This window comes from Kogia breviceps, chromosome 20, assembly GCF_026419965.1.
Source record: "Kogia breviceps isolate mKogBre1 chromosome 20, mKogBre1 haplotype 1, whole genome shotgun sequence".
In the NCBI taxonomy this organism is placed as follows: domain Eukaryota; kingdom Metazoa; phylum Chordata; class Mammalia; order Artiodactyla; family Physeteridae; genus Kogia; species Kogia breviceps.
The window spans coordinates 12,646,158-12,673,379 of NC_081329.1; the positions used below are offsets into that span (position 1 = coordinate 12,646,158).

Sequence of the window (27,222 nt, forward strand, 5' to 3'; positions counted from 1 at the left end):
GTGAAGGCATAAGCTGAACTATTTAACAGTTATCCTCCGTTATATCTTGTTTTTATATGCAAATTTCAAATTGAGGTTGGGGGTGGGAGACTGGGGAATTTCCGTGTTGTCACCCTCTGGGACAAGATATTTTTTCTGTATTTATCACCCATCAACAACTGGGGAGCAGAGAAGGAGTGGGGATGGGTGGCCCCAAGAAAAGGACTGTACTGTTTTCCTCGGGCTGCCATAACAACATACCACAGAATGAGTGACTTAAAGAAATTTGTTTTCTCACAGTGTCTGGAGACCGGAAGTCCTAGATCAAGGTGTCAGCAGGGTTGGTTTCTTCTGAAGACCTCTCTCCTTGGCTTGTAGACGGCCGCCTTCTCCCTGAGTCTTTAACATGGTCTTCTCTCTGTGCTTATCTGTGTCCTAATCTCCTCTTCATGTGAGGACACCCGTCATATTGGATTAGTGCCCATCCAATGATCTTATTTTAACTTAATTACCTCTTTAAAGCCCGATCTCCAAACACAGTCACATTCTAAGGTACTGGGGGTTAGGACTTCCACATGAATTTGGGGAGATACAATTCAGCCCGTAACAAGGACTAAGCTCCTCGTTTCGTATTTAAACACAGTCACTATTACTAAAAATGTTGACTAGAGATGAGACTATTCCCACCCTTTTATTCACCAGGAACACAGGTGTGACTCTCATATTGTAGATGATGTGAATAATTAGAGGGGCACAGTTGGATGCCTCAAGGGAAACCTAAGGAGGTGGCACCGTCAACTTTTCACTCAGAGCTCAGGCTAGTCTTGTCATAAGTTCCCTGCTGACTGGGGGTCTTTGGGAAGGAAGTGAAGTCTCTCCTTACCATCCATGGGACCTCTGATCAGGTGACCGATTTCGGAACTTAATCTACCCTCCCATGCCCAGCCCTTGACTCCACTGTAGGAGAGATCAGCCTCTCTGCCCTGGATGGGCTTCAGTGTCAGGCTCAGATGCTTTCACAGAGGCCCCATGTTGCTCAAGGAGATTTTCCACAGTTTAATGTTTATCTGTAAGCACTTGTTTAGTTGGTACCTTGTCCAACCTCACCGACAATCTTACTCCTGGCATCCTTGGCCTTTATGCACCAGATGCCAAGAGCACCTACATTTGTGACAACCAAAAATGTCTCCCTACATTGCCTTGTGTCCCCTAAGAGAGGGACAAAATCACCCTGGGTGAGAAGCACTGTGTTATACATTATGAAAATATTTTAGATCTAACTTTTCTGGACTGTATCTACTTTCAAAATAAATTATTATCTGTTCTCTCAGTTTTGACTCAACACTTGTACACTTAGCTAACTCCCAGGATGGTTTGGATGTTGTATCCAACTGCTCTGCAGTTTATACATTTCTCATTTTAATATCTCTCTTCCTTTAGCTCCCCCTTAGCTATAAAAATGCCTAATGCATGTGATGGCTTATGGCAACAGATAATAAATACTATTTTCTCCTCTCTCTTTATCTTTTCTTTCCTTCCTCTACCAGTTCCTCAGATTGCAACAGATTTTCTAGCCTAGTGGTAATTCTGTAGTTCTTTCCTCTTGGCTTTGTATTAATTGCATTTTCATGAATCCTGGGGATTGACTTTGGCTTTTTCTCACTATTTTTATAAACCTTGGTAATGTTGAAATGACTTGAAACATGATTTATTCACTTTATTTCAGAGTCCTGTTCAATGTTAAATGTAGGTTGTAAAATAATATGTTCAGTATGATTCTACTTTTGTTCACATACTAAACACACACACACACACACACACACACACACACACACACACACACACACCCCATGCTAATACACATGTGCAGAAAACACTCTGGAGGTGTATGTTCCAAATGGTAATCTTTACCCTAAATGAGACTCTTAGTGATTACATGTTTTTTCTTTTTGCTCATTTATATTTTCTAATTTTTCCTACAATATACGTCTGTTGCTGATGTAATTTAAAAAGACAAAAATGCTTTACAAAGTCATTCTCAAGCTTTCTGTATGATCAGTGCAAGATTTGACACTCATCCACATGTGTTGTTAATGGTAACAGAGTTTTGTTTGAAATGGCACTTATTTTTGGAAGACACCAGGACAACTGAGTCACCCGTTGTATTTTGGGGAAAAGGATGAAACAAGAAACCCCAAAGGAACAGGTGAAGATTCACTAGGCAGATTTCTGTCTTGTACTGAAAGTTTTTTGGGTCAAGATATATGTATGTGCATGAGCTCAGATGGAAGTTTCCTGAGCTACGGAGGGGCTGAATTTAGCAGTGAGCTAAAGCTCTCAGTCACTTAGCACATCATCCAGCAGAGAATGGCTAGCGTGTCCTGGGGCTTTGTATACTGAAAAGAGGTCCAGTAAGCACACCATGTTCTTAGAGCATGCTGGCCTCGCCTGTCTCCAAATGGCTCCACAATAGCGAGCGTTTCCCAAAGCACCACCAGCTGCCAACGTGACTCACAGGCAACAGCCTCTAGAATCTTCATGAATCACAGCTCATGGGCAGGCTCCTGCTCAGCTGAGACATGTCAGTAATTGAAATTATATCCTCACTGGTTACCGTGTACTTCTAGAAACCCAAATTAGCTTTCCTCAGGGAAACACTGTTGTGCTGGGCAAGGCACACACCTGTTCCGCATCATCTTGTGCACAGCTCCGTGCTGTTGCAAGTGCCTGGCCATTCATAATGGCAGAACTTGAGAGAGGGAAGTGGTGGAGAGGGAGGGACGTGGATAGCTGTAGTTGTTTGACTCGGAGTGCACAATCTGATCAAAAGTGTTGGGCTTCCCTGGTGGCGCAGTGGTTGAGAGTCCGCCTGCTGATGCAGGGGATGCGGGTTCGTGCCCCGGTCTGGGGGGATGCCACGTGCCGCGGAGCGGCTGGGCCCGTGAGCCATGGCCGCTGAGCCTGCACGTCCGGAGCCTGTGCTCCGCAACGGGAGAGGCCACAGCAGTGAGAGGCCCGCGTACCGCACAAAAAAAAAAAAAAAAAAAAAAAAAAAAAAGTGTTTAGCACCGAGCTTGGCTGGCTTAGAAGAAAGAGTACAAGCTTGGTAGATAGATACCAGGTTTTGAATCCAATTTCCATCACATATTTTGTATTAACGTCTTAGAGCCTCAGCTTCCTCATCTATAAAATGGGCACAGGGCAGATTTCCTCTTAGATTTGTTGTGAGGATAAAGCCATGGAATACTTGTAAATAACACATATAGCAGACAGAGATAGCAGACAGTGTTCCTTTCCCTCTAGTCACTTTCTAGGTTTGTTGCTGACGATTGGAATAGACCAGGGGTTCACAGGTTTTTTTTTTCTTCTATAAAGGGACATATAGCAAGTGTTTTAGGTTTTGTAGGCCAGGAGGCAAGATTGAGGATATCATGTACATACTTACATTACAGAGAGAAAACTAATTTCCACCAATTTTTAATTGATGAAATTCAAAATATAATAATAATAGGTTAAAGTTTTTCTAATATAAACCGACCAGTGAAAAGAAAGGGATTCTTTTTCTGGCGAGACAGCATTTCACTTAATTGGGGCTCAAAGTTATCATCAAATTTATTGCCCGTGTTCCTCTGTACCAACCATTCTTAACTTGCAGACCAAATAAAAGCAGGGAGCAGGCTGAATTTGGCCCACAGGCTATAGTTTGCCAGTTCCTGGTGTAGTCCGTTTACCGCTAATTCCAGTCTCCACTGTGCTCTAAACCAATCATCCATGATGAGTAAATAATTTGAAATTATAATTGCTACGTAAACAACTATTGGAGGGCTACAATCTGGAAAGGAAGATGAAATAATTCAACCTTTAAATAAACAGGCTTTTAGAAGCTGACCAAGTGCTTATTCTATTTGATCAATTTGTGGCTGCAATCTGGAAAACAGGGGGAAGAAATGATCAGGCCACACAAAGTGACCACCTTTGCACAGAGATCAAGCAGTGGACCATCATGGAAATAGTTACTCAAACAGGTTCTTTCTGCTTCCTGTCAAATAAGAACTGGACATGCCCGTGTGTAGTAATCCCTCTAAAGGGGGGATTAAAATTTGGCACATAAAATAATGAGGGTCCCTTCCTGCTGCTCTTCTGCTGACCTGGCTGGCCAGTGAGTGGACAGATGTGAGTCCACAGCAGGTTGAGGCTGGTGAGTAGAGACAGTGCTTTACGGGGCTCGTTGTATCGGATTCACAACGATGGATCCTACTCCACCTGCCACGGTGGCCGCCAGTGGCATAAATGAGATGCACTAAGGAAGTTTTGGTGTGTATTGATGATCATGCATTGACATAAAATCAGGTAAAACAGGTCACTAAGCATCCATTTTTGCAGCAAAAATAAATCCATTCTACCCAGAATCCTGGCATTCACAGTGAGGAAGCACGGCGGGAGGGTCGAACTGTGGCTGTCGCTGTCCTGGACCCTACAGCAGTGCCTGGCTGGCTGTGACAGAAGTCTAGGCAAAATGAAAAGCTGTTTAGGGATTCCTGAGCTTGGGGCTTTGACAAAGTTTCTGTTGCATCTCAGCAGACTCTACAGATAAGCAGATGATACATTCTCGGGTGGGAAAAGGGAATCCAGATTTTGATGCATGTGGTTTTAAAATCCCAGATTTATATCGTTGGCGTGCCAAACACTTGGCAACAGATTCTCTTGAAGAGGGTAATGACAAGCAACCTCTGAGTACACCAACAGCAGCCTTCATTTGATCAGATTCAGAGTCACCTAGTTAAATTACCCACAAACGTTCTCATTAAAATAGGGACGAAAGAATAATATGGGTCATATTCTTCCTACAAAGGGAACATGTTTTTGTGGAAAGCTAACACATAGTGGAAGCTATCCAGTGCAACAGAGGGGATCAGGGTCGGCATTAGGATGAAGCCACATGATAAGACATTGTTGATAACTGAATTGCCAGCAGAGGAGCGTACATGTTTCTGAATACGTGGGTGATAGATATGGAAGAGGGCTGAAGCACATAGAGCAGAAAGGACTACGTCTTATTAGAAAGGATCCAGCTAGAAGAGCTAGTTACTTACTATCTATGTGAGATAAAGGAATGACACCCAAAGGCAATACCTAGTTTGAGATTCATTGGGAGCTTGTGAGTATTAACAGTCTGCCCTGCCAATGGTGATAAAGCTTTTTAGGGCAACTGAAGAAAGGTGAATTTGGAAAGTGCTTACAACTTCTTGTGATTAACTTCTTCTGAGAAAAATAGCTATTTTTGAGACGGAAATATTTTAAAATGTGTTGTTTTAGCTGAAGAGCAATGTTTAGCCAAGGAGTATTTAGCAAATGAGCTTTGGTGATGGGTTTAAAAAATATTTCTTCTCTGAGCTTATGCAAAATGCACCTTTTCTCCATTTGTGTGTCAAGAGAACACAGAGCAAATGCATTTCCCCTGAGCTTTGTCTAACAGATTGGGATAAAATACACAATTCATGTAAGGATAAATGTCAAGAAGAAAAACTGAAGTATACTTCCAAGCAAAATTTATTAGATGTCTATTCAAGAAAAACACAATGACCTTTGCTTGTAAGAATTCAAAGTCAATTACCTAAAAGCTAGGTATGAATATTTTTCCTTTCAAAATCAGATACAGAGAATAGAAACATTAATTTTTCTTAAATATGACAAGCAACAGATATTGAATTTTTTCTCATAAATGGCATCAAAGGTAATTATTCATTTATCAGCAAAGCTTCATGCAGTTGACCTAATTTCAAACCCAAAGCCTTTAAAATATAAAGCTGGCTGTGAACTTGACAGTAATCAAGGTAGTAATCAAGGCTACTCAAAGGTGTTTCTTTACCTTCTTTCTAATGAAATTCCTCTCTAATCGGTATTTATATACATTTCAGTTTGGCTGCTAAGATGTTTTATGTTCATACACTTTTGCAGAAGTGCTGTCTTACAGAATTGTACTGTCAAGGCATAATGATGATTTGTGGGAGATGTAAAGGGTAATCTGTTGAAAGTGTTTTAGCTTAGTTTAAAGGAAGGATAAAGACCAAATTAGGAAAGTCCCCTGTTTTCTCAACAACTAAATAGTCCATACAAAAAATGAGCAAACGTATGTACAAAATTCTAGAGTCTACATGCATTGTGAAAAGATCAACCACTGTTCACAGAAGAAATGCCATAAAAAGTTTTGTCTGTAAGGTGCTCAAGATCCAAATATGAATAGTTCTTATGCAAAGTCATAAGAAATACAAAGCTAGTTTTCGGGGTATGTGTAATTCAGGCACTGTTAACCACATTAAATCTTTCAGGTCCCAATATCGTCTTCAAGGCAGAAAATTTAACCTGAATGATTTAACACTGCCTCTAGAAAGTGCCTAATATATTCTGAGGAAATATTTTACGCACACTAGGAAAATCAGGCTCGACATATTCCTGTCCTCAAATGTAGCCAGGATTCTGAGTTCCAGAGAAGAAAAATAATTATCATAGTAAAAATAATTGTACTGATCATAATCCTTACGAAAACCAGCCTTAATACTTGTGATGCTTCTGAAGTACTCTATTTCTATAAAATAATATGTGAGATTCTTTTACATTTCCATAAAATGTACAACATATCTTACGGATTGTCTGTTCTCATACAATCTCAAATGTGTATGTGTACACACAGTGAAATCTTACCTATGAATATTGCTTACAGATGCTTTCAAGTGTCTATGTTAGAATGATTCTTTGCACCTCTCACTAACACTGCTTTTATTTAACTTTTATCAGATAAATAAAACACTAAGAGCTCATTGTTCATGATGCTGATTATTACATTTTAATATAAAATAGCAATGCAACTTTACAACACAATAGTTTTCTGTAATCTAGCTAAACCTCTTATATTCTCCTGATTATTACCAAAGGCTCTTATTCACTTATTGTTTGCACTTCTAAAAAGTACAAAAAAAAAAAATCCTGCAGAAGACTCCTATTTGAAACTCACATTCAATTCAACAAAATCACACTCATTCGAATTAACTTTCCTACTCTCGCTTTAGATTTTGTAATCACTGTGCATATTACAACATATAAGTGCAGGCAAACAATAGCTGAAGTACAGTTGTCATATCGTGTAAACCGGGACACTAGGCAAACTCGTGAAAGGAAAATATACTGCCAAGCTAAGAAGGTGAAAATGCAAACCCCAGCAAGTAGTAATAAACAATCTTCTGGTTGCCTGAGGGGAGAACATCTTCCAAAGTGGACAAGAGAGCCTCCTTGAGACACTTACTTTTTAGCCTAAACTACTCAACCCTTATTAAGTATAATGATTTTCTTTCTGATGCCACATATTGACTTTTCAAAGTTCAGAGCAGACGGCAGGAATATGCACTTTCACACAGAAGCAAATCCTCCAATCTCCCCACTGCGGTGGCAGGTCCATTGCTGGTGGATTGGTGGCAGATGGAGATGGTGATGGTGGGTGACTTCTATTGGAAACCAGAAGGCATAACAGCAGGAGGCCTGTGGAGATCTTTCAGGCAAGGTTATGCAGATGTGGTGCTGAAATGCAGCATAAATAATGGGGAGAGTGATTCATAGCCTCTTGACATAGTTCCCGGGAAAAGTACCAAAGAATTTGGTTCTTCTTGAGGTTCCTGAAAATAGAAGTGATAAATGAAAGAGAGGTAACAGCCATGAAATGTCAGCTCATATGTGTGGGCTTGAAAACTCACTAAGAGAGCAAGTGCTCAGGGTTTGGAAAAGAGAGAAAACTCACTTGAAGAGATAGGAATACAAAGTAAGCAGTTTAATCTGCATTGCCTGATGCCTCTGTTGCCTCTTGAGCTTAAATGCTGTGCTTCCGTCGCACCAGGCTGAACGGAAAAGCTCAGCCTCTCAGTCTGAGGGGAGAGACAGTCTTGCTGAGGAGGTGGGCTTTTAAGTACAATGATACTCAAGTCTGATGAGGCTCCGTCACCGAGGCTGCTAGACCGGAGTGAGGAGTGGAATAGGAAACGCCTCTGGGAAGTGACATTTTCAAATACAGTCTTCTCCATTAGGATAAGGCTGGCCGTGCGATAAGGTCGGCTGGAAAAGCGCCACAGCAAGGCTTGGTCCTGTGAGCAGGGGGGTCTGTCACAGCTCCTCAGCACAGTGTTACGTAAAGGCTTTATTGGGGATGCCATCACTATCCAGTTTTATTATCTCATACGAGATCATGCTGAACGCCACAGCATTCATGTACAAATAGCGCTGCCGGGGTCCTTAATAACATATAGAAAATTTGAACTATTTACCAAGTCACTAAAGAAAAAAAAGATAGACCATTACTAGTGGGTGGCGGTTCTATCACTGAGCATGTTTCTAATATGAGGAGTAAAACCAAATGCATAAACGGCCATCATTATGATCGCCTTTAGATTCGAATAACATGATTTCTTTGAAACTGTTTGGAACAGCTAGTGCACTGAATTCTTCCTCATGACTTCCAGCTCACACAGAGTGAACAGAGTCTCTACACTTCCCTTGTGCATTTACCCTCTGGAACTTACTGTCCTGGTTTGATGACTGATTTTCTTTATCCCTGTGTAGGTAAGCCATTTCACCTTCTTCTAAATGGGGGATTAATATAAACAGAGGCAGAGGCCTGTGGCTGCTCATGCGGCCTTTGCTCTTATATTTCCCCACTGTTGGCCTGTCTACAGAAAGCCCTTATTCCCTCATCTTTTGTCTCCTCCATCCTCCTATGCCTCTGTTTCCTCTTTACCTCTTTCCTCTGTGACTTAGTATATGATACTCTTGTCTACAAATTTTTTCCCAGAAAATCTCTAGTTTTCTTTTAAGATGGTAAGGATGGGATTGTTTTTTAAGTGGTAAGAATGGAACTTCTACTTGGACCACACATTAAAGCTAAGGGGAAGCACTGGTGTTTTAGGGCACCTACAGCAGACCTAGTCATGGGTGATTTCTTCATTTCATCTTGTTTTCTCTAATTAGATCCTCACTGCTGCCCACTAACATTTACCACTCAACAGAGTATTTGTATTTTGCATCTAGGGAGCAGTTCTGTTGTTTTTGTTCTTAGATCTCAGTCTTTCCTGGTTGGTGCTATTTAAAGAAATTTTCTTCTCTCAGTCGAACTGGAAATAAAACCAGCAGAAAATCACGTATACCTGAAGCAGTAAATACTAAACTATATTAAAAATGAAATTGCCTTGGGATTACATAGTGCATATGGTTGTGTGAAAGATCAAAGGCATTATGAAATCAAAGAAAGCTTGACTATCACATCCAACCGTGCAAGGGAGCAAACATAAGCAAATTACAAAATGGCCAAATATGTCTGAAAGGACATGTACACGTACCCACAAACCATCCGTCGTCACATTTTTCCATCACATCAATGACATCACTTTCTCTGAGCTCCAGCTCATCTTCATTCCTAGGAGTATAGTTATACAGAGCCTGAAACCTTAAACAGGACAAACGGATGTGTTAAACAAAATCTTTACGCCTCTGTGAAACTATAGAAGAGAGCATAATATTTAGTTTACTTTTAACATTTCTATTCTTGTTAACATATTAATTAGGTAGTATAAGTCTTTGGTAAGCATGTAAAGTAAGTAGAAGTAGTTAGGCTTTCATGGGAACTAGACCACTCTAATAGCATATCAACACTCATAATGAGGAAAATTTATGGAAGATTCTAATATCCATAGTTGGATTAAAACATTTATAAGTTGGACCTGCATTTCAATTGTCCAGTCATGGATAGCTATCATTTGGACATTAAATGATAGTATAGAATATAAAAGAAGTGATATGTGCATTATTCAGCTATATAAAAACAAGAAGGAATTACAATTTTAATTAGCCATAATCAGAAGCAAGCAATTGAAGCTTGCAAGTGGAATTTTCAAAAGATTCTAAATTGAGATGCACAAAATGTCTCAGATACAACCTCTAGATCACTGTACGGGAATTACTATACCAGAGAAGTGTTGTTTTATTTTGTTTTTACCAGGAGGAATTCTTTAAAGCAGTTTAGGTTCATAGTTTGAATCAGTGTTAAGTGGTGATCTCAAACAGTAGGTTAGGGACATACATTCCTTTTTAAATGGGTCTCAGAGAAATTGTGTTTAATGTAAAAACTCTCAAAATAATCATATAAAAAAGAATTACTGATAGAATGCTGCCACTTTCTCTGTCTGAATTATTTGAGAACACATTTTATTGACACTGATCAGTAGCAAACTCAGACATTGAATTGTTGGTAATAAAATAGCATGCATATTCACATGGACTGGCATTTTGGAAAGACACAAATTCTAGCAGCTCGGGGTCAGGAAGCATTTGATATGCAGTGAACATGAAAATATTACCACTAAATATTACCACTAAAATATGACCAGTATGTGAGGGGGATTTTTTTTTAAGTTAGTGAATTTGTTTCTGCCGTTCTTCATAACATAATAATTAATAATAATAATAATAATAATAATTTAAAATTTTAAATAATTTAATAATAAAATTTTTAATAATTTAATTATTAATAATCATCCTCATCATAATTAATGTAATTCTGCCAATGTAAGAAAATAAGAACCACATTTCAGGGCACTTTGAATTTTTTCAAGCCAACTTTAAAAGGTTGATAATATTGGATACTGCTCAGGAACAAGAATGGTTTAGTTTGATTACTTCATTCAGTCAGAAAATCGTACTTTGGTAGAACAAAACTATTCTATCATGTCACCTGAACTCAAACATCATGTGATAAACTGGGGCCTCGGCTGCATTGGCTTCTCTCCCTGTCCTTGAACTTTTTCACATTGGGGGGGTCTGGATAAAGTTGGATTGGGGGAGGGTGTATTGGGGAAAGAGCTGATAAGACGTGGTGCCTAACAGCCTCTCCTAGCAAACATTATCTTCCCTGGCCTGAGAGCAAAGCCTGAAATTCCAACGTTAGAGATTTCTTCCCCTGTTAATATTTTGTCCTCCTAGTAAACCTTTTTAACCGCTTGAGCTTTTGAGGTCTTTTATGGAAAAAGGATTCTGATTCTGGGGAAGCACAAAGAAAGGCAGCCTGAAGCCTGAATCCCAGAGCGGTGGTGAAACAGACGAGAAGGTCTTGAATACCGACATTCCTTAATTTGGATGTTTGCATGGGCCAGCCCTGCTTGGAGCAAATTATTCTGCTCTTTGATTAGAGGATGCTCAGGTGAAGGAATGGTATCTCTTGTCTATCCCTGGGGAAAGTTAATTTCACCATAGTTTCTTTTACAATCTCACATTTGAGGGAGATAGGCACTCGTGGGCTCTTAATTCCATGGATATACATTGCATCTCTCACTTTGGGAAACACTGTTTCTCTGAGCTTTTCAGGCTTCAGCCTTCGTGCAGGCACATCTCCAGCCACTTACAGAGACAGGCCTATTTAAGGCCACAAACCCCAGCTGCTTGAAGAATCTCAAGGTCCCAAGAGATAAAAAAATAATAATAATAATTGGCACGAACTCCTACTTCACTTTGATATGATGAAAGCCACTGTGCTTATCAGAGTTTACTTACCATTCTGGTTTAATTAGACCACCAAAAAAAAAAAAAAAAAATTGGAAGTTTCATGGAAACATAAACAAACCTTCTGGAAATCCTCCAGCCTCTGTTGGCTTTCAAAATCAGTATTGCACGACAGGAAATGCAGTCGAATTACAATTAAAAATGCTGTTTTGAAAGATGTGTTGGTGAGATGAATGATGGTGGTGGGGTCAGGATGCCTCAAAAAGAAATTTGTCTTTTAAATAGGAAATGCTCAACCAAACTTGAAGCTCTCTCTATAACTTGCAACTTCTTCTATAACATATTTTACCATACTTCTGAATTGTAGTGACATTATAACATTATGTTCCTATTTTCACTCAAAACCTATTTCTTAAATGAAAGAGATTAAGTGATACCCATATAATTGGCATTGTGATCAAATAGAAATTTAATAAAGAATGTTTTATAATGTCCAAAACAGGACACTGAAAATGCGCCCTTTTCCACCTGTGAGCTCATAAACACGAGGAAGCATTAACTTCATGACATGAAACAGTGTGACATCACCTACGTCTTAATTCATAAATTCATTAAAAGCTGCTGATATAATGTGTGGATAATGCAGTAAACCTAAGCAGCCTTGGGATTTATTTTTTGTGATGTGATCCCTTCATCATTTGTGTAAATAAGGAAACAAAACAAACCTTTAGAATTATGTTACATTAAACATTTTTCCAATTAGATGAAATTTTAAATTCTTTGTACCTCCAAGCTATTTTTTTCATAGTCTTTTCCTTAACAAATAAAACCTTTCTGGCTGTACTCCATGAGAGCCAGTTTCGGGTTAGAGACGGTCTCCGAGGAGCGTGCTTTTAGCTGAGCCCCAGGTCTGTGAGGCGTGAGGCCACCAAGCCCCGCATCAGGCCCCCCTGGTTTGCTCTGCTCCAGGGGGGCGGAGCTTGGACAGTGGGCAGGAGGCACACTGTGTGTGCTCAGGTCAGCCTGACATGGATTAGTCCTGTAAATGTTCCTTCCCAGGGTCTAGCTCCTCACTCAGAATAGGCAACAGCGAACAGGAAGTAGATAACCTCTGAATATCTCTCATGGGCAAAATGGAGCAGAAAGAGAAGCTAAAAGACAAGGTGTGACACCTTCAGATTGATTTGACTTAGAAAGGAGAGGGGATTTCAAAGAAAGTATGAAAAGGCATCTTCCTGGTGCTCTGGGCAATGAACATCGTGTAACTGAATGACCGTGCTGTGTTTTAATACTGCCATTTCCCAAAGAATGGAGCTTTGGAATTGTGCTACTAACTTATCACTGTAGGTCTACTTTGACATTCTCCTGCTCTTCAAATATGTGTAAAAACAATGTTAGAACATTTTCAGTGTATCTTTAAGGCTGTATTTACTAGAATCTACATGGTGGGTAGAACAGAGCGGGAGACAGATTCATGAACCTTAGGAATCACTGCAGCATTGGAAGGTTTTTTAATTAGTGCATAAATCAAAGTCTTCTCCGCAAAATCACGGATTTTTTTTTTTTTTTTTTAAATTAGCTTCTGTTCTCTGTTGTGAAGGATGGAGACTATTGCAATTTCTCTTAATCTGGGAGATGTCATCTCATGTTAGTTACTCTGATCTCTATCCTCGCTTATGGTACATCAGTGGTCCATCTTGTGGGTCAAGGTTAGTCTCGAATTTAGAAGATAAGAAGAATACTTACGGTTCCCCCCCACCTTGAATGTTTTCATGAGTAAACACAGGACGCTGTGGCTGAAATGAAATGATTTTCAATGTAATCAATGCTTAAATTGGTACTAATTAAAAGATAATTTGGATAATGGCATGGCACTTTTCTTGACATTTAATATTTCCTGTTGTAAAAAACCAAGAGGAAGGAAAAAAAAACCAAATAAAGGGTTTCTGCTGGATTAATAATTAAAATATTTTGAAAGATGCTTTAAATTAAATCGAAATAACCAAGGTTCAAATGTTTTGAACATATCTGCAATCTTGTCTGCTCAAGCTTTAAGGAAGAGTCAGGGTTTAGTCCCATTGATTTTTCAAAGGCCAGGAACATGGCAAGAACATAGACACCAAATCACTAGACTGGGAAGTCTGGACACCTTCATACAACCTTATTCTTCAGCGTTTTCTCAAACAAGCAAAGAATAAACCACATTTAGTCTAACAGCAAAGTATCCACATTCATTCTAATATACTTTTCCTTCACAGACAACGTTTTCACATACAGTACAGATAAACATGTCGAGAGGCAGACATGTCATGCTACACTTGAAGTTACACTCTCTGTTCTCAATGTGGAGGAAACACATGCAGTTTTAAAAAGAGAAAACAGAGCGTTTGAAATAGCATGTAACAAACAATATCCAGGTAACATGTAACATTTTACCTTAGAAGAGAAATATTGGTAGAAATTCCCAGTGCACTGAACTCTCAAAAGAGTTTCCTTTCTTTTTAAACTAAGCATCAAGACCAGTATCTGTAATAGATACTTATAATATTGGAAATGACAAGCCTTTGCATCCCATATATCCACATAAGTATTGCAATGAATGAAAGTTCACACGTTTCTTGAATATGTAAACTCAAAGTAGTTTAAACCGACTACCTAAACGTTACCTTTTAAGGGGGAAAAAAAGAATTTCAGTTCATTCATAACACACTTCAAAAGCATTCTCTTCTAAATGATGGCTGCATGGTAAAATGAGATAAACCAGAGTTTGCATGGCAAATTGCATGGCAGTTATAAGTGATTCTTTATTGATGACTGCATTAGCTCTTAGATCCATGTCTTTAGACCTCAGGGCTAATTCCTGGATCCCGGAGTTAGGAATGGATTACTGAGAGGCTGGGAATTCCCCCTGCAGACTGTCCATCGAAACCCCATTGGTCCAAGAACGACGTAGGGGGACCCTGGGACTCCTTTGAGTCTTCGACTCTATAATCTGCTCCCTTCCTGCACTCTTTAGCCACTCCCTTCCCATCCCAGCTGTCTATCTAGCATAGTAGACTAGGTGCTTACTACTAAAACTTTAAGCTTTCAGTTAATAGTAATTGGAAATGTTTACGAACAGTATTCTTAGAAATTTCACTCAACAGTCTGTGCGTGGAATATATAAGCATAAGATCAAAGAGTGGATAAAAATTATCGGACACATGTATGACTTAAGAGTATAATACTTACCCTATAAATCAACATAAAATAACTAACAATGTATCTATTATTAGAATTATAACATATACTATTTTAAGAATGCTTAAGACTAAAACATTTTCCAGCCATTTTTAAGGTCATTTAATTCAGCATATTATTGAAATCAATTTAAATGTATGAAGAGGTAAAATAAGTCATTCATAAGCCTATATCCTATTACCTTTCTACAAGTTCTCATCCAGTCATATATATATGATGTATGTCATCTATATCTTATATATATATGTTTTATGCAGAAATAAGATTTGTATATATCAATTGCTATTCATATTTTGTAATTATTTCCAGTCTCCTTTTCTCAGTCTTCCTTTTCATTTTAAATCACTGCAGAATATTATTCCCTCACATATATGTCTATATCTTTTTTGGTTGTCTTAACCATTTCTCTCTCTCTTTCGTTTTTGAAGTTCAGATTGATCTCGCCTTTTTCACTCTCATAAATAACAATACCATACACATTTTTATACAAAGAGCTATTTTCTTGTTTTGAACTATCTCTTAGGACACATTTCCAGGAGTAAAATTTCGGGCCAAAGATTATGCATTGAAGCCGCACGATATTGAAAATGCTGGTGTTAGTTAGTCAAACACACTATATGTAAAAATGCAATTTAAAAAAATCTAAAATGCCATGTTTTGAATCACATACCAAGATAGCAACTGTTCTCTCACAAAAACAATCATAGCACAGTTTACAGTGCATTGCAAGGTTATAAATAAGGAAATATTATTTGTTCTTGTCTTAAGAGAAAATGATTTGTAAAATATATTTCATTGTGCTCTAAAAATGGCATGCCTATTTCCATATATTTAAGCCATTCTAATATTTTTGAGTTGAGTAGAAGTTTCACTTTGATATCACGGCATCCAGTGCTTGGTAAAACTGGCTGGTCTAATTGCATTGCTCCCTTATGTTAAAATGTGAATGCAACTTTAAGGATTAGACTGTTCATTAACATAAAACAATCTACTTATAAAACCTGTATAGCACCTTTCCGTTATTGTGATTACAATTCCACTGGTTTAATTCCATTAATTCAACTCATGTCATAAATCATTTAAATGACACAGTGGTTAAGAATCCACCTGCCAATGCTGGGGACACAGGTTCGATCCCTGGTCCGGGAAGATCCCACATGCTGCGGAGCACCTAAGCCCGGGAGCCACAACTACTGAGCCTGCGCTCTAGAGCCCGTGAGCCACAACTACTGAGCCCACGTGCCACAACTCCTGAAGCCCGTGCGCCTAGAGCCCGTGCTCTGCAACAAGAGAAGCCACCGCAATGAGAAGCCCATGCACTGCAACAAAGAGTAGCACCCTCTCGCCGCAACTAGAGAAAGCCTGCGCGCGGCAACGAAGACCCAACGCAGCCACAAATAAATAAATAAAATAAATAAATTTATATTAAAAAAAAGTCTTTGGTCAATAGAGGAATAAGCAGCGCAGATACTTATGAGGGCATGTTTGTGTCTTTCCAGTGTTGGCGATGACTAACTATATGACCTTGGATATGCACCTCAGCTTCCTTAGCTCTAAAACCAAGGAGGTGGACAAGTTGATGGTTTAAATCTTGTCCCCTCAGGGGATCCATAAAGGAATCCACGTTTCCACAGATATATTTCCTCTGATACTCATTCAGTTGTCAGAGAGCTATGACAGCTGGCATTGGTTAATTCCTGTGTCTCCGTCATGGAAAAACAATTAATTTTAAAACAATAATTAAACTTCATTTTTCAGGTCAGTAAACCAAAACCCAAAGATAATTTCTTAATATCACAAATAGGCAAGAAGAAGGAACAGAATTATAATGCTGACTCTCACTCTTTATTGCACAAAAGCTTACTATGATGGAATAGATAGTGCAGGCTTTTTAAAATCAACCCCTTAATTTTTTTCCTTTAGGCAAGTGTTTATGTTCTGTATGGATACCCAAACCAATTGTCGTAGAAGGATGTCTCTTGCCTTTCCCTCTCCTTATAACTGGGCACAAACCTTGGGGCAAAGACCTGTGAGGTATCCGCACTCTTTTGCCACCGAATGGTGAGTAATTCCAGAAACGTGTTAAAAGTTGTTTTGCCTTTGGATAGCTCTCACCAGTTCCTTCAGCCTGGATTCATTTTGAAAGGATATTTTAAAGACCACAGAGTGATGTGGAATAGATATTCATCTTTTTTTATGACCATGTTCTTCCTATCCCACATTTTGAATTCTTGAGATAGGATCAGTCTTTAGCCACCAGTATTTTTGGTCTGTGTTCATTTGTATTTTCACTATCTGCTCAGGCATTTCTATTACTCATAACTTCTTAGCGGTTTTGTGATAAATATAGAAGATACATTAGTGACATTCAAGAAGCTCATGTGAGCTGTGAGTTTAAAAAGATGGTTTTGAAATTAACAGATTACAGTCACTGTGCTGGAAATTTTAAGCGAGAATTATGTCATTTATATTTCCTTAATGAGTCTTAAGAGCACAATAAAAATTAGAAAATCCAATGAAACATGCTATTTTTATAGAATCCTAAATATTTAGCTTTTTCCTTAGCAATGTAACAATCTTTTTTTTTCTCTTTTAGTGTAGCTATTTTTTAGTGTTGCCAAAAGCAGATACAAATGAGACAGGTTTTAAACACATGCTAATTTTCAAAGCCAGAACCAATCACAAGCCACTGCTCATAAGAAAGTTGGTTTGAAATATCCTAGAACCTTAGGTATCAGTAAAATATATACTTTTCTGGCTGAGATAGTAAGGTGCAGTCTGTCCTAAACCTATCTTCTTATCTGTGCTTCTGCAGAGGCACCCGGAGGACTAGCTATATCTAGTATTAGGTAATTCTTAGGTAAGGATTGACCATTACTTTAAATGCTAATGTGGGAAAATCTTTGAAAGAGCTATAAGCAGTTCTAGAGGTTTTTTTTTTTCCAGAAAATGTTAGGTGTGGTACTTGCCAACCAGAATTAGATGAAATTCTCTTAATAACAAACAGTACCATGTTTATGTTTCTAGGTGTGTTTTTCTTTCTTATACAATTATTTTAAATATTTAAATTATTTTTTAAATTGTGAAAACACAACTTTGCCTAAATCTAAAGAATATAGAATATTTGTGTTCCACACAAACACATATAATAGAACAGATAAGTACATAATGTAAAAATCTGACAAAGAAGAAAACTTATGGTGACCCAAAGCATACCATCTCATTGACCCATGGGAATTTATGGATGGGCCATATTAATTTTGGAAAAAGCTTTCTTTTTTTTTTTGGCTCTGGAAAGCCCTTCTGTGAGAATCTCTCCCAATCAACGTTCCTGATTCTCTATGGCAACACAAATCTCTACCTCAGAAACAAAATCAGGTCTTATTAGGCAAAGCAAAAGCACAAAAATGGCCTAAATACAGAGAAGTATCTACATTTCTTAAAAACGGAAAAGGAAATCTGTCATCAAGCCCTTAAAAGCTTTCAGAACCATAATCACGTAATGGAGCATGTAAGATTAAACCAGGTCCATCAAAATAGAAATGGGAAAGGACCGATTCAGGCAGAGATGAAAATTCTCAAACTCCTCGGCTGCCGGCCTCAGAATTGATGGTACCAATTAGAATCCATTCATTTTCAAGGCCTGTCGATGCCATAGAACTAAGTAGTCAAAGGGAAAGTAATCTGACCTTTAAGTTCAATCAGAGTTGTCAAGAGACTGGGAGCCCCTGGAGTCCAGAGAAGCAGAGTTGGCTTGAAGGGTCATGGAGTGAATGCAGCACGTGTCAGCAGAGCAACAAGATATTTTACAACAAGGGCCATGGATTAAAAGAAATCCAAATAAACTGAACGACACAGAAGCAAGCATCCCTGGAAGGGTGTGAGTTCAGCATATGATTGGCAGCAGCTTTATTCTTTGCACTAGAAATAGTGATGAGAAAGCAGTGATTTACACGAGATGGACGTGGAAGACAACATATCCCACACCCTTATTTGCACAGAGGAGACTTGGGGCACGTCTTTGTCGCTTTTGGAAAGCTTATGCACACACATAAAGGGGAAGCTCATTGCCCAAAGACTCAGGACAGGATTTTCGTATTGATCTGACTTCATAGCTGCTCATCATGACCAGAAAGGTCATTTCCTTTCAAGGGTACCTCCAGCCCTACTTCATTGGCAAAGCACAGCAATGACAACTAAGGAAGAGCCAGCCCCCTGACGGTGGAGAGGTGGCCAGGGTGCCTGGCTCAAGGTGGGGCATCTGATCCTACCCTGTGGGAACCGCTGAGCCCTCTGACTGGTGAGCTGTAGGATCTCCAGGACATCACTGGGCTACGCGGAGGCTTACCCAAGACAAGTAGGTCGCTTTTAAAATCAGCCTGGAAAAGCCATAAGAAGTTCATTAGTTCTCATCTTCATTACCCAGCCTTCAGAGGAGCTTTCCTGTTCTGTTTGGTTTTTCCATGCACACACAGCATGCCAAAGTCCCGAATAAGAGCAGAGCAGAAAGGGTTAACAGTCTGCAGACAGCTCTTCTGGTGGCCTTGAGTTTTCACAGCACAGGCATCAGTTGCTGCTTTACTAGGGAACTCACAGGCAGAGCAGAGAGAGGTTTATAGAGGGAAGTTGGCATAGGGAAGATGTTTGAATGCAGTGTAGATGGCTAAGAACACTTACAAGAAATTGTATGTCTTTAATAGAATGCTTAACAATTGGTTTCAAGATACGCTCAGATCTGACCTGTTTTCTTTGTGTTTATGTGAATAGATGCAAGGTAAGAGCCAGGGAAATTTTGCTTCATATCCATCAAATTTCATAGACAGTGTCAATCATTTGTCACAGGTAAATTTTCTAATAAAACACATGCAAAGAAAATATGGGGAATTCCCCGGCGTTCCAGTGGTTAGGACTGCGCTTTCACTAACGAGGGCCCAGGGTCAGACCCTGGTTGGGGAACTAAAATCCCACAAGCCTCGCAGCACGGCCAAAAAAAAAAAAAAAAAGGCTTTTCTGGGGGAAATTGTGAAGTAATGTTAATGAAATACAGAATATTGTTCTAACTCCAAGCACCTTGTGACTATTTTGGTGTTCTTTCAAAGTAAGATTTTTAATACGACAGTGAGTAAACTAACCTTTCTTGTGTGTATGTTTTATTTTCTGTCCATTCATGGACACGACCTAGCAATGTACTGTCTGGTATTTGATTTGGCTTATGGGAACTTTAGCAGGACTAAAGGACTTTTAAATAAAGACATGTGGTTTTCTCAACTCTCATTTAGGGATCATTTATGATTCATAATCATTAGTGATGACTGACCTCATATCTTCAGTCTCTGGGGATGAAATGCATCAGGCATTTTTCTTTAAGGCTTGTGGCAGAGAATGCTTCATGTTCTCCAATATCCATTCTCTTCTTTGTCATCCCAGTAACAGAATCCCAAATGTTAGGTAGGCACACGGCCATTCTGAATAAGGTCTATTTTCCAAACTTCCTTGTATCTAGATGTGCTCATGTGGTAAGTTCTGACAAATGGGGTATGTGCGGTTTCTGGAAAATGCCCTTCAAGGAAGAAGACATAAGCTTCTCTCCCCTTTTTCCTTCCTGCTGGCTGGAATGAGAAAGGGACTGCTGGGGCTGCTGCAGCCACTTTGGACCATGCAGTGGAAGCTTTTCATTGAGCATGGTGATGTGCCAAAATAAAATGGAATCTCCTCGGATCCCTGATGACGGTATAGCCACATACCAACCCTGGATGCCCTACATTTATGCATAAGAAATATGTATTTCTACCTTGTTTAAGCTCTAATTATGTTGAGTCTTCTGGCACTGCTGCTGCCCCAATCTTGACTAATACAAGGGTTCTATAAACATCAAGACTCATAGAGAAAAAAAGCAGCTGTTGGAATGACATGGATAAACAACTGGAAAGGTCATTTGAACATATTAGGAAGAATCAGGGCTTAATTTCATGTTGGAAACTGTGCTTAAGGGGATTACCTTCCAGTGGGATGGCTTTAGGGTGAGGAGACTTCCTTTTGGGACCATAATAACTGAGTTTCTTGGAAGAAACCCAAGAAAGAGTCTTTTTCTCTGTTCACAAAGCGCTTCCACTGCAGCTTGGGTCCACATTACTGCAAGACTCTTTTACAGAATATTCTTAGATGGACTTGGAAGCTCAGCTTACAGCAAAGCTGAGGATTATAATAATTTATATTATGAAAAACCTATATTTAAAAGATGCTCAAAGACTAGAGAAAATATTGGATTCTGATTTATATATCAAACTCATAATTTATGTGTACATTTCACTCTTCCATCATCTATAAAGTCGTGGTAACTTTTACTTCCATGGAAGATTTTGGATTGCATATGACGGACTTACATTATCTCAGAAAATACTTTAAAAGAACAAAATTGCATTAAATTAACATGAGTTAAGTAAAACAATGGCTGATAGGAGTTGATAATGTTGTTGTAGTGATTTCATGCATACTATACTATGCTATTAGAACGTTATTAAAATTTTATTTTCTCTTTGCTTTTAGTGCTACGATACTTTCCTTCTTTGTAATGAGCAAAATTTCTAACATTCTTGAAATGAGAGAAATAGGAAGGCTTCTTAAAGGATTCATATCAATTTGTTATTGTGTCAGATGTGGATTAAACTACAATAATGGCCTAAAATTTGTAGTTGATTCAATTTGTATGTATACTTATGAGCATAACTTCAGTCAATTTATATTCTTTCTATGAGTAAAAGATAGATTTATAAGGTTTTCAGACAAAGTGGGGGATTAACATTTGCTCTCAAATATGAGATTAAAAAAAGAAAGAACTTCATTTTTCTGTAGTTAGTTATTTGATGTAGTTATTAAAGTATTCTTTTAAAACATGGTTACTGTGAATATCTCCATTCTCTCATACCATTCTGTGAACAACTGAAACATACAAAATGTATGAGATGAGCTTGGTTCTTGCAGGAGGATAAACCTGTTTAAATTCTGGTTTTGTCCTTGACACTACAGTGGTGAGGGTTCTATCTCTCCACATTAGAGAAGGCCGATTCTCAAGTTACTTGCCCACTTGTTGACTGAGCATAAAGGCTGAAGAACAAGTAGGGAAAGGCAAAGAATAAATATTTTGGCTTTAAAAAGAGAACCACAGAGAGAAAAAAAGGCAAATTCTTAGTCTCAGACATTATCTAAAGAATTATTATTATTGAAGAAATTTCCTAATTTTTTTCCTGCCAGCTAAAATAAAAACCTCAAAGGGCAAAGAGCAATATGTCTTTAAAATATACTACATTTTTTCCAAAGATTCCTTTTCTACGTAAGATAAAATTCACATAGATGGACTATTTTGGTGGATAGCTTTGGTGATGGGGTTTTGGAAGATGCATAAATGGCATTTCTCAGGTGTTGGTGCTTCCGAGTTCAAAAACATGACTACCAGAGCCTTCGTTTTGTTTTGTTTTTTTTTTTACTTATCTGCAGAGGCTCTTATTTCAAGTTGAGAAGACTGAGTGTGAGGTTGAGTCATTATCTGAAGTCCTTTTGTCTAAAGGAAAAGGTTTCAGGATCATTCTGGACACAGAAGTAAAACTTTTCTGAGATGGATTGATTTCATGCTGTGGTTGTCACTGAATCTCCTTGCAAGGCCAGTCATTAACTTTGTTAAAAATCTTTTATCATGGTATCCTAAGAGGGAGTTAAATACCAGCAGAGCTGCCAGCCAGCCGGCAAGTCTCAGAGATGGATGCTTTGTTAACTGCTGCAAAAGAAGCCTCCTTTCCACATCTTCATTTTTTTGTGTGTGTGTGTGCTAGGCGGGCCTCTCACTGCTGTGGCCTCTCCCACTGCGGGGCACAGGCTCCGGACGCGCAGGCTCAGCGGCCACGGCTCACGGGCCCAGCCGCTCCGCGGCACGTGGGATCTTCCCGGACCGGGGCACAAACCCGTGTCCCCTGCATCGGCAGGCGGACTCTCAACCACTGCGCCACCAGGGAAGCCCCAAAGCTGACACCTTTGAATGGGATGGTTCTCTCGCTGATCCTAAACTTTAAAAAAACATCTAATAATCACTTTTAATTCTTGTATGAAGTTTAGTTTGTTTTCCTCCTCAATCTAAGTATAGCTGCTATGCAAATATGTCTTTAAAATTTTTGGACAGAGGCCATGCTAATGATGTTAAAAGTTAGCAGCTAATATTGAATGACTTTTTAGATCTTGTAAGATGGCACGAATCTCAAGACGTACATGTAATTAATTAAGTTCATTGAAAGACATGCAATAAACCACACTCAAGATGCAGTTACCTTTAATTTTGGTGAGCTTATCTCCTGTTGATAAGAGTATTTAGGGAGGAGCAGAGATGAGGAGGGCTGGGTAGGCTGAGAAAGTGTGGGGACCAGGTCACAGACAGTGGCCAAGGAGGTATGAAAGGGAAGGGAGGAAAGCAGACAGCTGGGAAAGGATGTAGATGTTCGATCTCCCGAAGAAAATGAAGATGGCTTAAATATTGAGGAAAGACAAGATGCAATGATGCTGGTGTCCAACATGAGGTTACATGCTTTTTAGAGAATACCCCCCGCACCTAAAAAATTTTGAAGTTACTAAATACCCTGGGGTGTGTGACATTTATGACAAATTCTTGCTTTGAAAGCACTAACTTTTTCTTCTGCATTTGATTCAAAATTCCCAATGGGTATGATCAGTTTCACTGTTCTGATATGAGCGGCTGGGGATAAGAACCCCCATAATCTACAATTGTATAATGTAATTTGTGGGATGGGTCCTTCTAAACATTGAGGAAGAAAGTGTAAAACCCTGCAATGACTCTTTGTGAAGTAGATCACAATTTATAGTCAGTTTGCTGCAAAGCTAGGGAAGTTACGACCTCTGTCTGTGCATGTGCGTGCATGGTGGGAACTGGCTGTGAAACTCACCCCCTGAGCACCACGCTGTGGATGCTGCCTGCAGCCGGCAGTAGCAGTTCCTGGGAACCAAGCCACATGTCTAATCACATCTTAAACTTGATTTCATTGAACGGGAAATTAGTTATTTAAGTAATTGACTTAGAAATCTGTTTGGCTTACTGCAATGAATGAATGATCTCTATTACTAAGCAGTGTGTTTATTTTGTACAAATGCAGACATGGCTACGTTCTTTGTCCAGATGACATTTTCTCACCTGGTTAGGGGACAGCCAAGACTCAGGGTTTTGTGGGTGTCCGGTGGCCCACCGGGCACTCACCATTACTTAATCCCAAGAATAGCCCATATAGACCAAATGCCTCTACATTTGTTATTGGTGAGATCTTAAGTGGAAATTATGGGGTTTTAAAACTGATGTTCATTTTTAAAGATTTCTAAATAGAGGAGCCATGGGGGAAAAGTGACTTGCTTAGCGGCATAATATGAATCATTAATTTTGTTCCATAATTTCAATATTTGCCAGTAATCATATTTGCTTTTTAATTCTCAGATTAAATATTTGAGACATCAAGTTTTGTTTTTGTCTTTTTTGAAAGAGAGAAGCTTACAAGCTAAAGATGTAGAGCATTTCCCTCTTAACTGATTAAAATTATTGCCCAAGGTTCTTTGTTTGTAAGGTGAACATGTAGGACTCAGCTCTTAGGTCGTCACCAACTTAAAGCAGTTACCTCTTCAGAAAGAGTTGAGAGGGAACTGCAGTACATTTTTCTTTTCTGTTTTCTTTTCTTTCTCTTTCTTTCTTCCCTTCTTTTTCAAACTGTTACTATATCAGAGATATGGTGTATAGTTTTCTCACCCTGGAGGTGAACTAAGCTCTCTGTGTAGCAATTTCCTCACGCCAAAAGGGGGAGTAATAATATAACCCACCCTACTGAGCTTTGAAAATAAAGATGTAGCGTTTTTAGAAAGCTGTCTGACAGTAAGAGCTCAACTATTAGCTATTATTGTGAATATTAAAATTAGAAAGACTTTAAATTACAAAAATGTTTACATATGGATTTATGGTAATAAATAAATAATGGAATAATTATCACATATTTACATCATCTTGTTAAAATTTGGTGTGTTTCTATCCATCCCTCCACCCCTGCCTCATACAGTGCTGTGTTTCTTGCCTGGAAACCTTCGAAGACTGTCAAAATTGATGTTTATTAATAGGGTTAACTGTACCACCTAACCGTAGTAAGACTGGTTAGTTCTTCGGGAATTAGGCAAAATTAGAGTACCTCTTCACTGGTTTTTGCTGCATTGCTGTCTTCCTTAGGGCTCCTAGGGTCTGTGGGGATTGCTATTGGAAATTTTGAGCAGTCAGCTTCCCTCTCCTCTTCCTCCTCCTCCATGTGCAGGAGTGGTGTCACCTCTGTGCCATCATGGCCACACCACAAGGCATCTGGTTCTTGAGATTCTGGCCCTCTTCGGATACCTGCCATGACCCCCTCATAGATTTCCTCATCTTCTTCTCCAATGACGGGGAGGGTTTGGGGCAAGGGACCCACACTAGCATGTGCAGAGGTCACGAACTTATCACCTAGGACCTCAGGTACTTTTTCAGGGCCTGCAGAACCCTTTCTCATTGTTGTCAGATCTGCAAACTGGTTTTGAGGCGTCTTTCTGGAATCCTGAAGCAGCGCCGCCTCAGGGGGCTGGGCTGCAGCTGAGGTCACACCCAAGCGGGGGAGAGGTAGCAGCGAGGAGAGTGGCTTGACAGGTGCAGATGCTGGCGGCAATGAGAGGACAACAGAGGGGTCCTCCTTAATTTCAAGGGTGATCTCCTCTGGGGTATTTGGTTTGGCTTGGTCAGCAGGTAAAACTAAAGCACCAAACTCCTCTAATTCGTCCAAGAAGTTGTCCAGAAAAGAAGGTAGTGTTGGGGCCAGAGGCTTTACCAGTGGACACTTGGCTGTCAAGGACAGCCACCCTGGGGTGATTCCCTGGAGAGCTCCTTTATCTGGGCCACATGAAGCTTTGTGCAAGGGAGGGGGCACTGGTTCGCTGGAAGCCAACTTAGAAACGAGCAGGATATATGAAGTTAAAAAAACATGAAAATAATAATAATGCATTAAAACACAGAGACAGAGAAATGCAGAAAGGTATGATGGTGAATATAAAAAATATTTTATGCCATGGTCTAGATTTTCTTATTTTTTTGAATTTAAATACGTAAAATAATTAGTATGTTAATTAAAGATTTATCTGAATACTTTATACTAGTATTTGGAAAAGTCTATTAAATGTCAAATGACAAGATAAAGCTGTCATAGAGATGATAAGAACAGACAGCAAAATCTTTAGAGATTTAATTTAATAGGCTACTTCTTTGAAAGCATGTTTCCAGATATTGATTTAATATAAATGACTCTGAAATAATGTTAATGTAGAAAGAAAACCAATAATGAAACCTTTTTTATTCACAGAATCTGTTTAGTGTTCTTTCTTCCTGTGCCAAATCTTTTGAACCTTCATCATTTTCTCACTTGGGTTTGGGAGGCGATTATAACATATGGCATAAAATATTTTTATGTCATTATTTGTTAACACATTTCTAAATGAATAAGTTCCGAGAGATAGTTTTTAAGAACAGAAACCCACGATCAAAATGAGACTGAACTTACATAACTACTATTTCAAAGTTTTAAAAAATCCAAAGTAAATGTTGACATAGAAAGGGAGCATATGATGCAAACAGGAATAAACTTCTGCTAGGACTTCCATTCTCTTTTTCAAAAGCTGGACATTTTATATAATCTAGTGGAGGTCTAATTTATGAAGCTTAATCTCCTGAAGTAAAAAAATACTTCTGTATATCTTAATATTTTCGCTATATTTTGGATACATTGAACGAAACAGAATTTTTAGTGTAAATTCATTAAAAGTTGTTCTAGAAGTGTTGCCTAGAACATTCTAATACATTTATGTATTGTTTTTGGACTAGGAAGAATGCTATATGCTACACATATGAAGGTCTTGAGAGAGGCTGGTGGAAGACATTTTACTTTGGTTCTTTCCAGGTCGATGATTTGGGTTTGGAAAGAAAAAATCTTCAAGAAGGATTGCACTTGCTGGTTGATTGTTTGGGCTGACACGTCACTGGTGCTGTCAGCACTCTTGGTCCTTGGGCCTTAGTATGGATCAGTGCACAGTGCACTCTCCACTTAACTTTTGACTTCTGTCCTATGATGGGGATGGGGCTTTAATAGAATTTATTTAGAGTTTTTAAAAACGGAAATGTGATGCTGCGTCACCATGGGGTGGGATAAATGAGATTAAATGTCACAAACACTTGCGAGCATCCTTACAGAAGATTCAAGACTAAAGGCTACATAGCATCTTTAGTGCTAGGAACGTTACGTGGCTGAGGAGGAAAGGTCTTTAAATTCCACTACCGTCACGGCTACTGCTCTCCCATTACTACCTGCTGCCACTGCTACTCCAGCTCCGTGACCGCCACAGGCTCGCATATACATGCTAATGCGTTCA

The 27,222-nt window shown here is 39.0% G+C and overlaps 1 protein-coding gene across 50 annotated transcripts in view; it reads right to left on the reverse strand.

Moving 5' to 3' along the window:
* Positions 1–6,797: 6,797 nt before the first annotated feature.
* SORBS2 (sorbin and SH3 domain containing 2) overlaps positions 6,798–27,222 on the reverse strand; it is a 204,973-nt gene continuing 184,548 nt past the window's right edge. For 43 of the 50 annotated variants that reach the window (XM_067022601.1, XM_067022631.1, XM_067022606.1 and 40 more), the window contains 3 exons: positions 13,258–13,307; positions 9,357–9,463; positions 6,798–7,646 (listed from right to left, as the gene is read on the reverse strand). In XM_067022601.1, the coding sequence (XP_066878702.1) occupies positions 7,585–7,646; positions 9,357–9,463; positions 13,258–13,307 (219 nt within the window). In that variant the 3' untranslated portion in view covers positions 6,798–7,584. Of the gene's footprint in view, positions 7,647–9,356; positions 9,464–13,257; positions 13,308–19,022; positions 19,131–23,066; positions 23,262–24,971; positions 25,749–27,222 lie in introns of all 50 variants that reach the window. The other 7 variants (XM_067022588.1, XM_067022587.1, XM_067022586.1 and 4 more) reach the window with 2 other exon arrangements.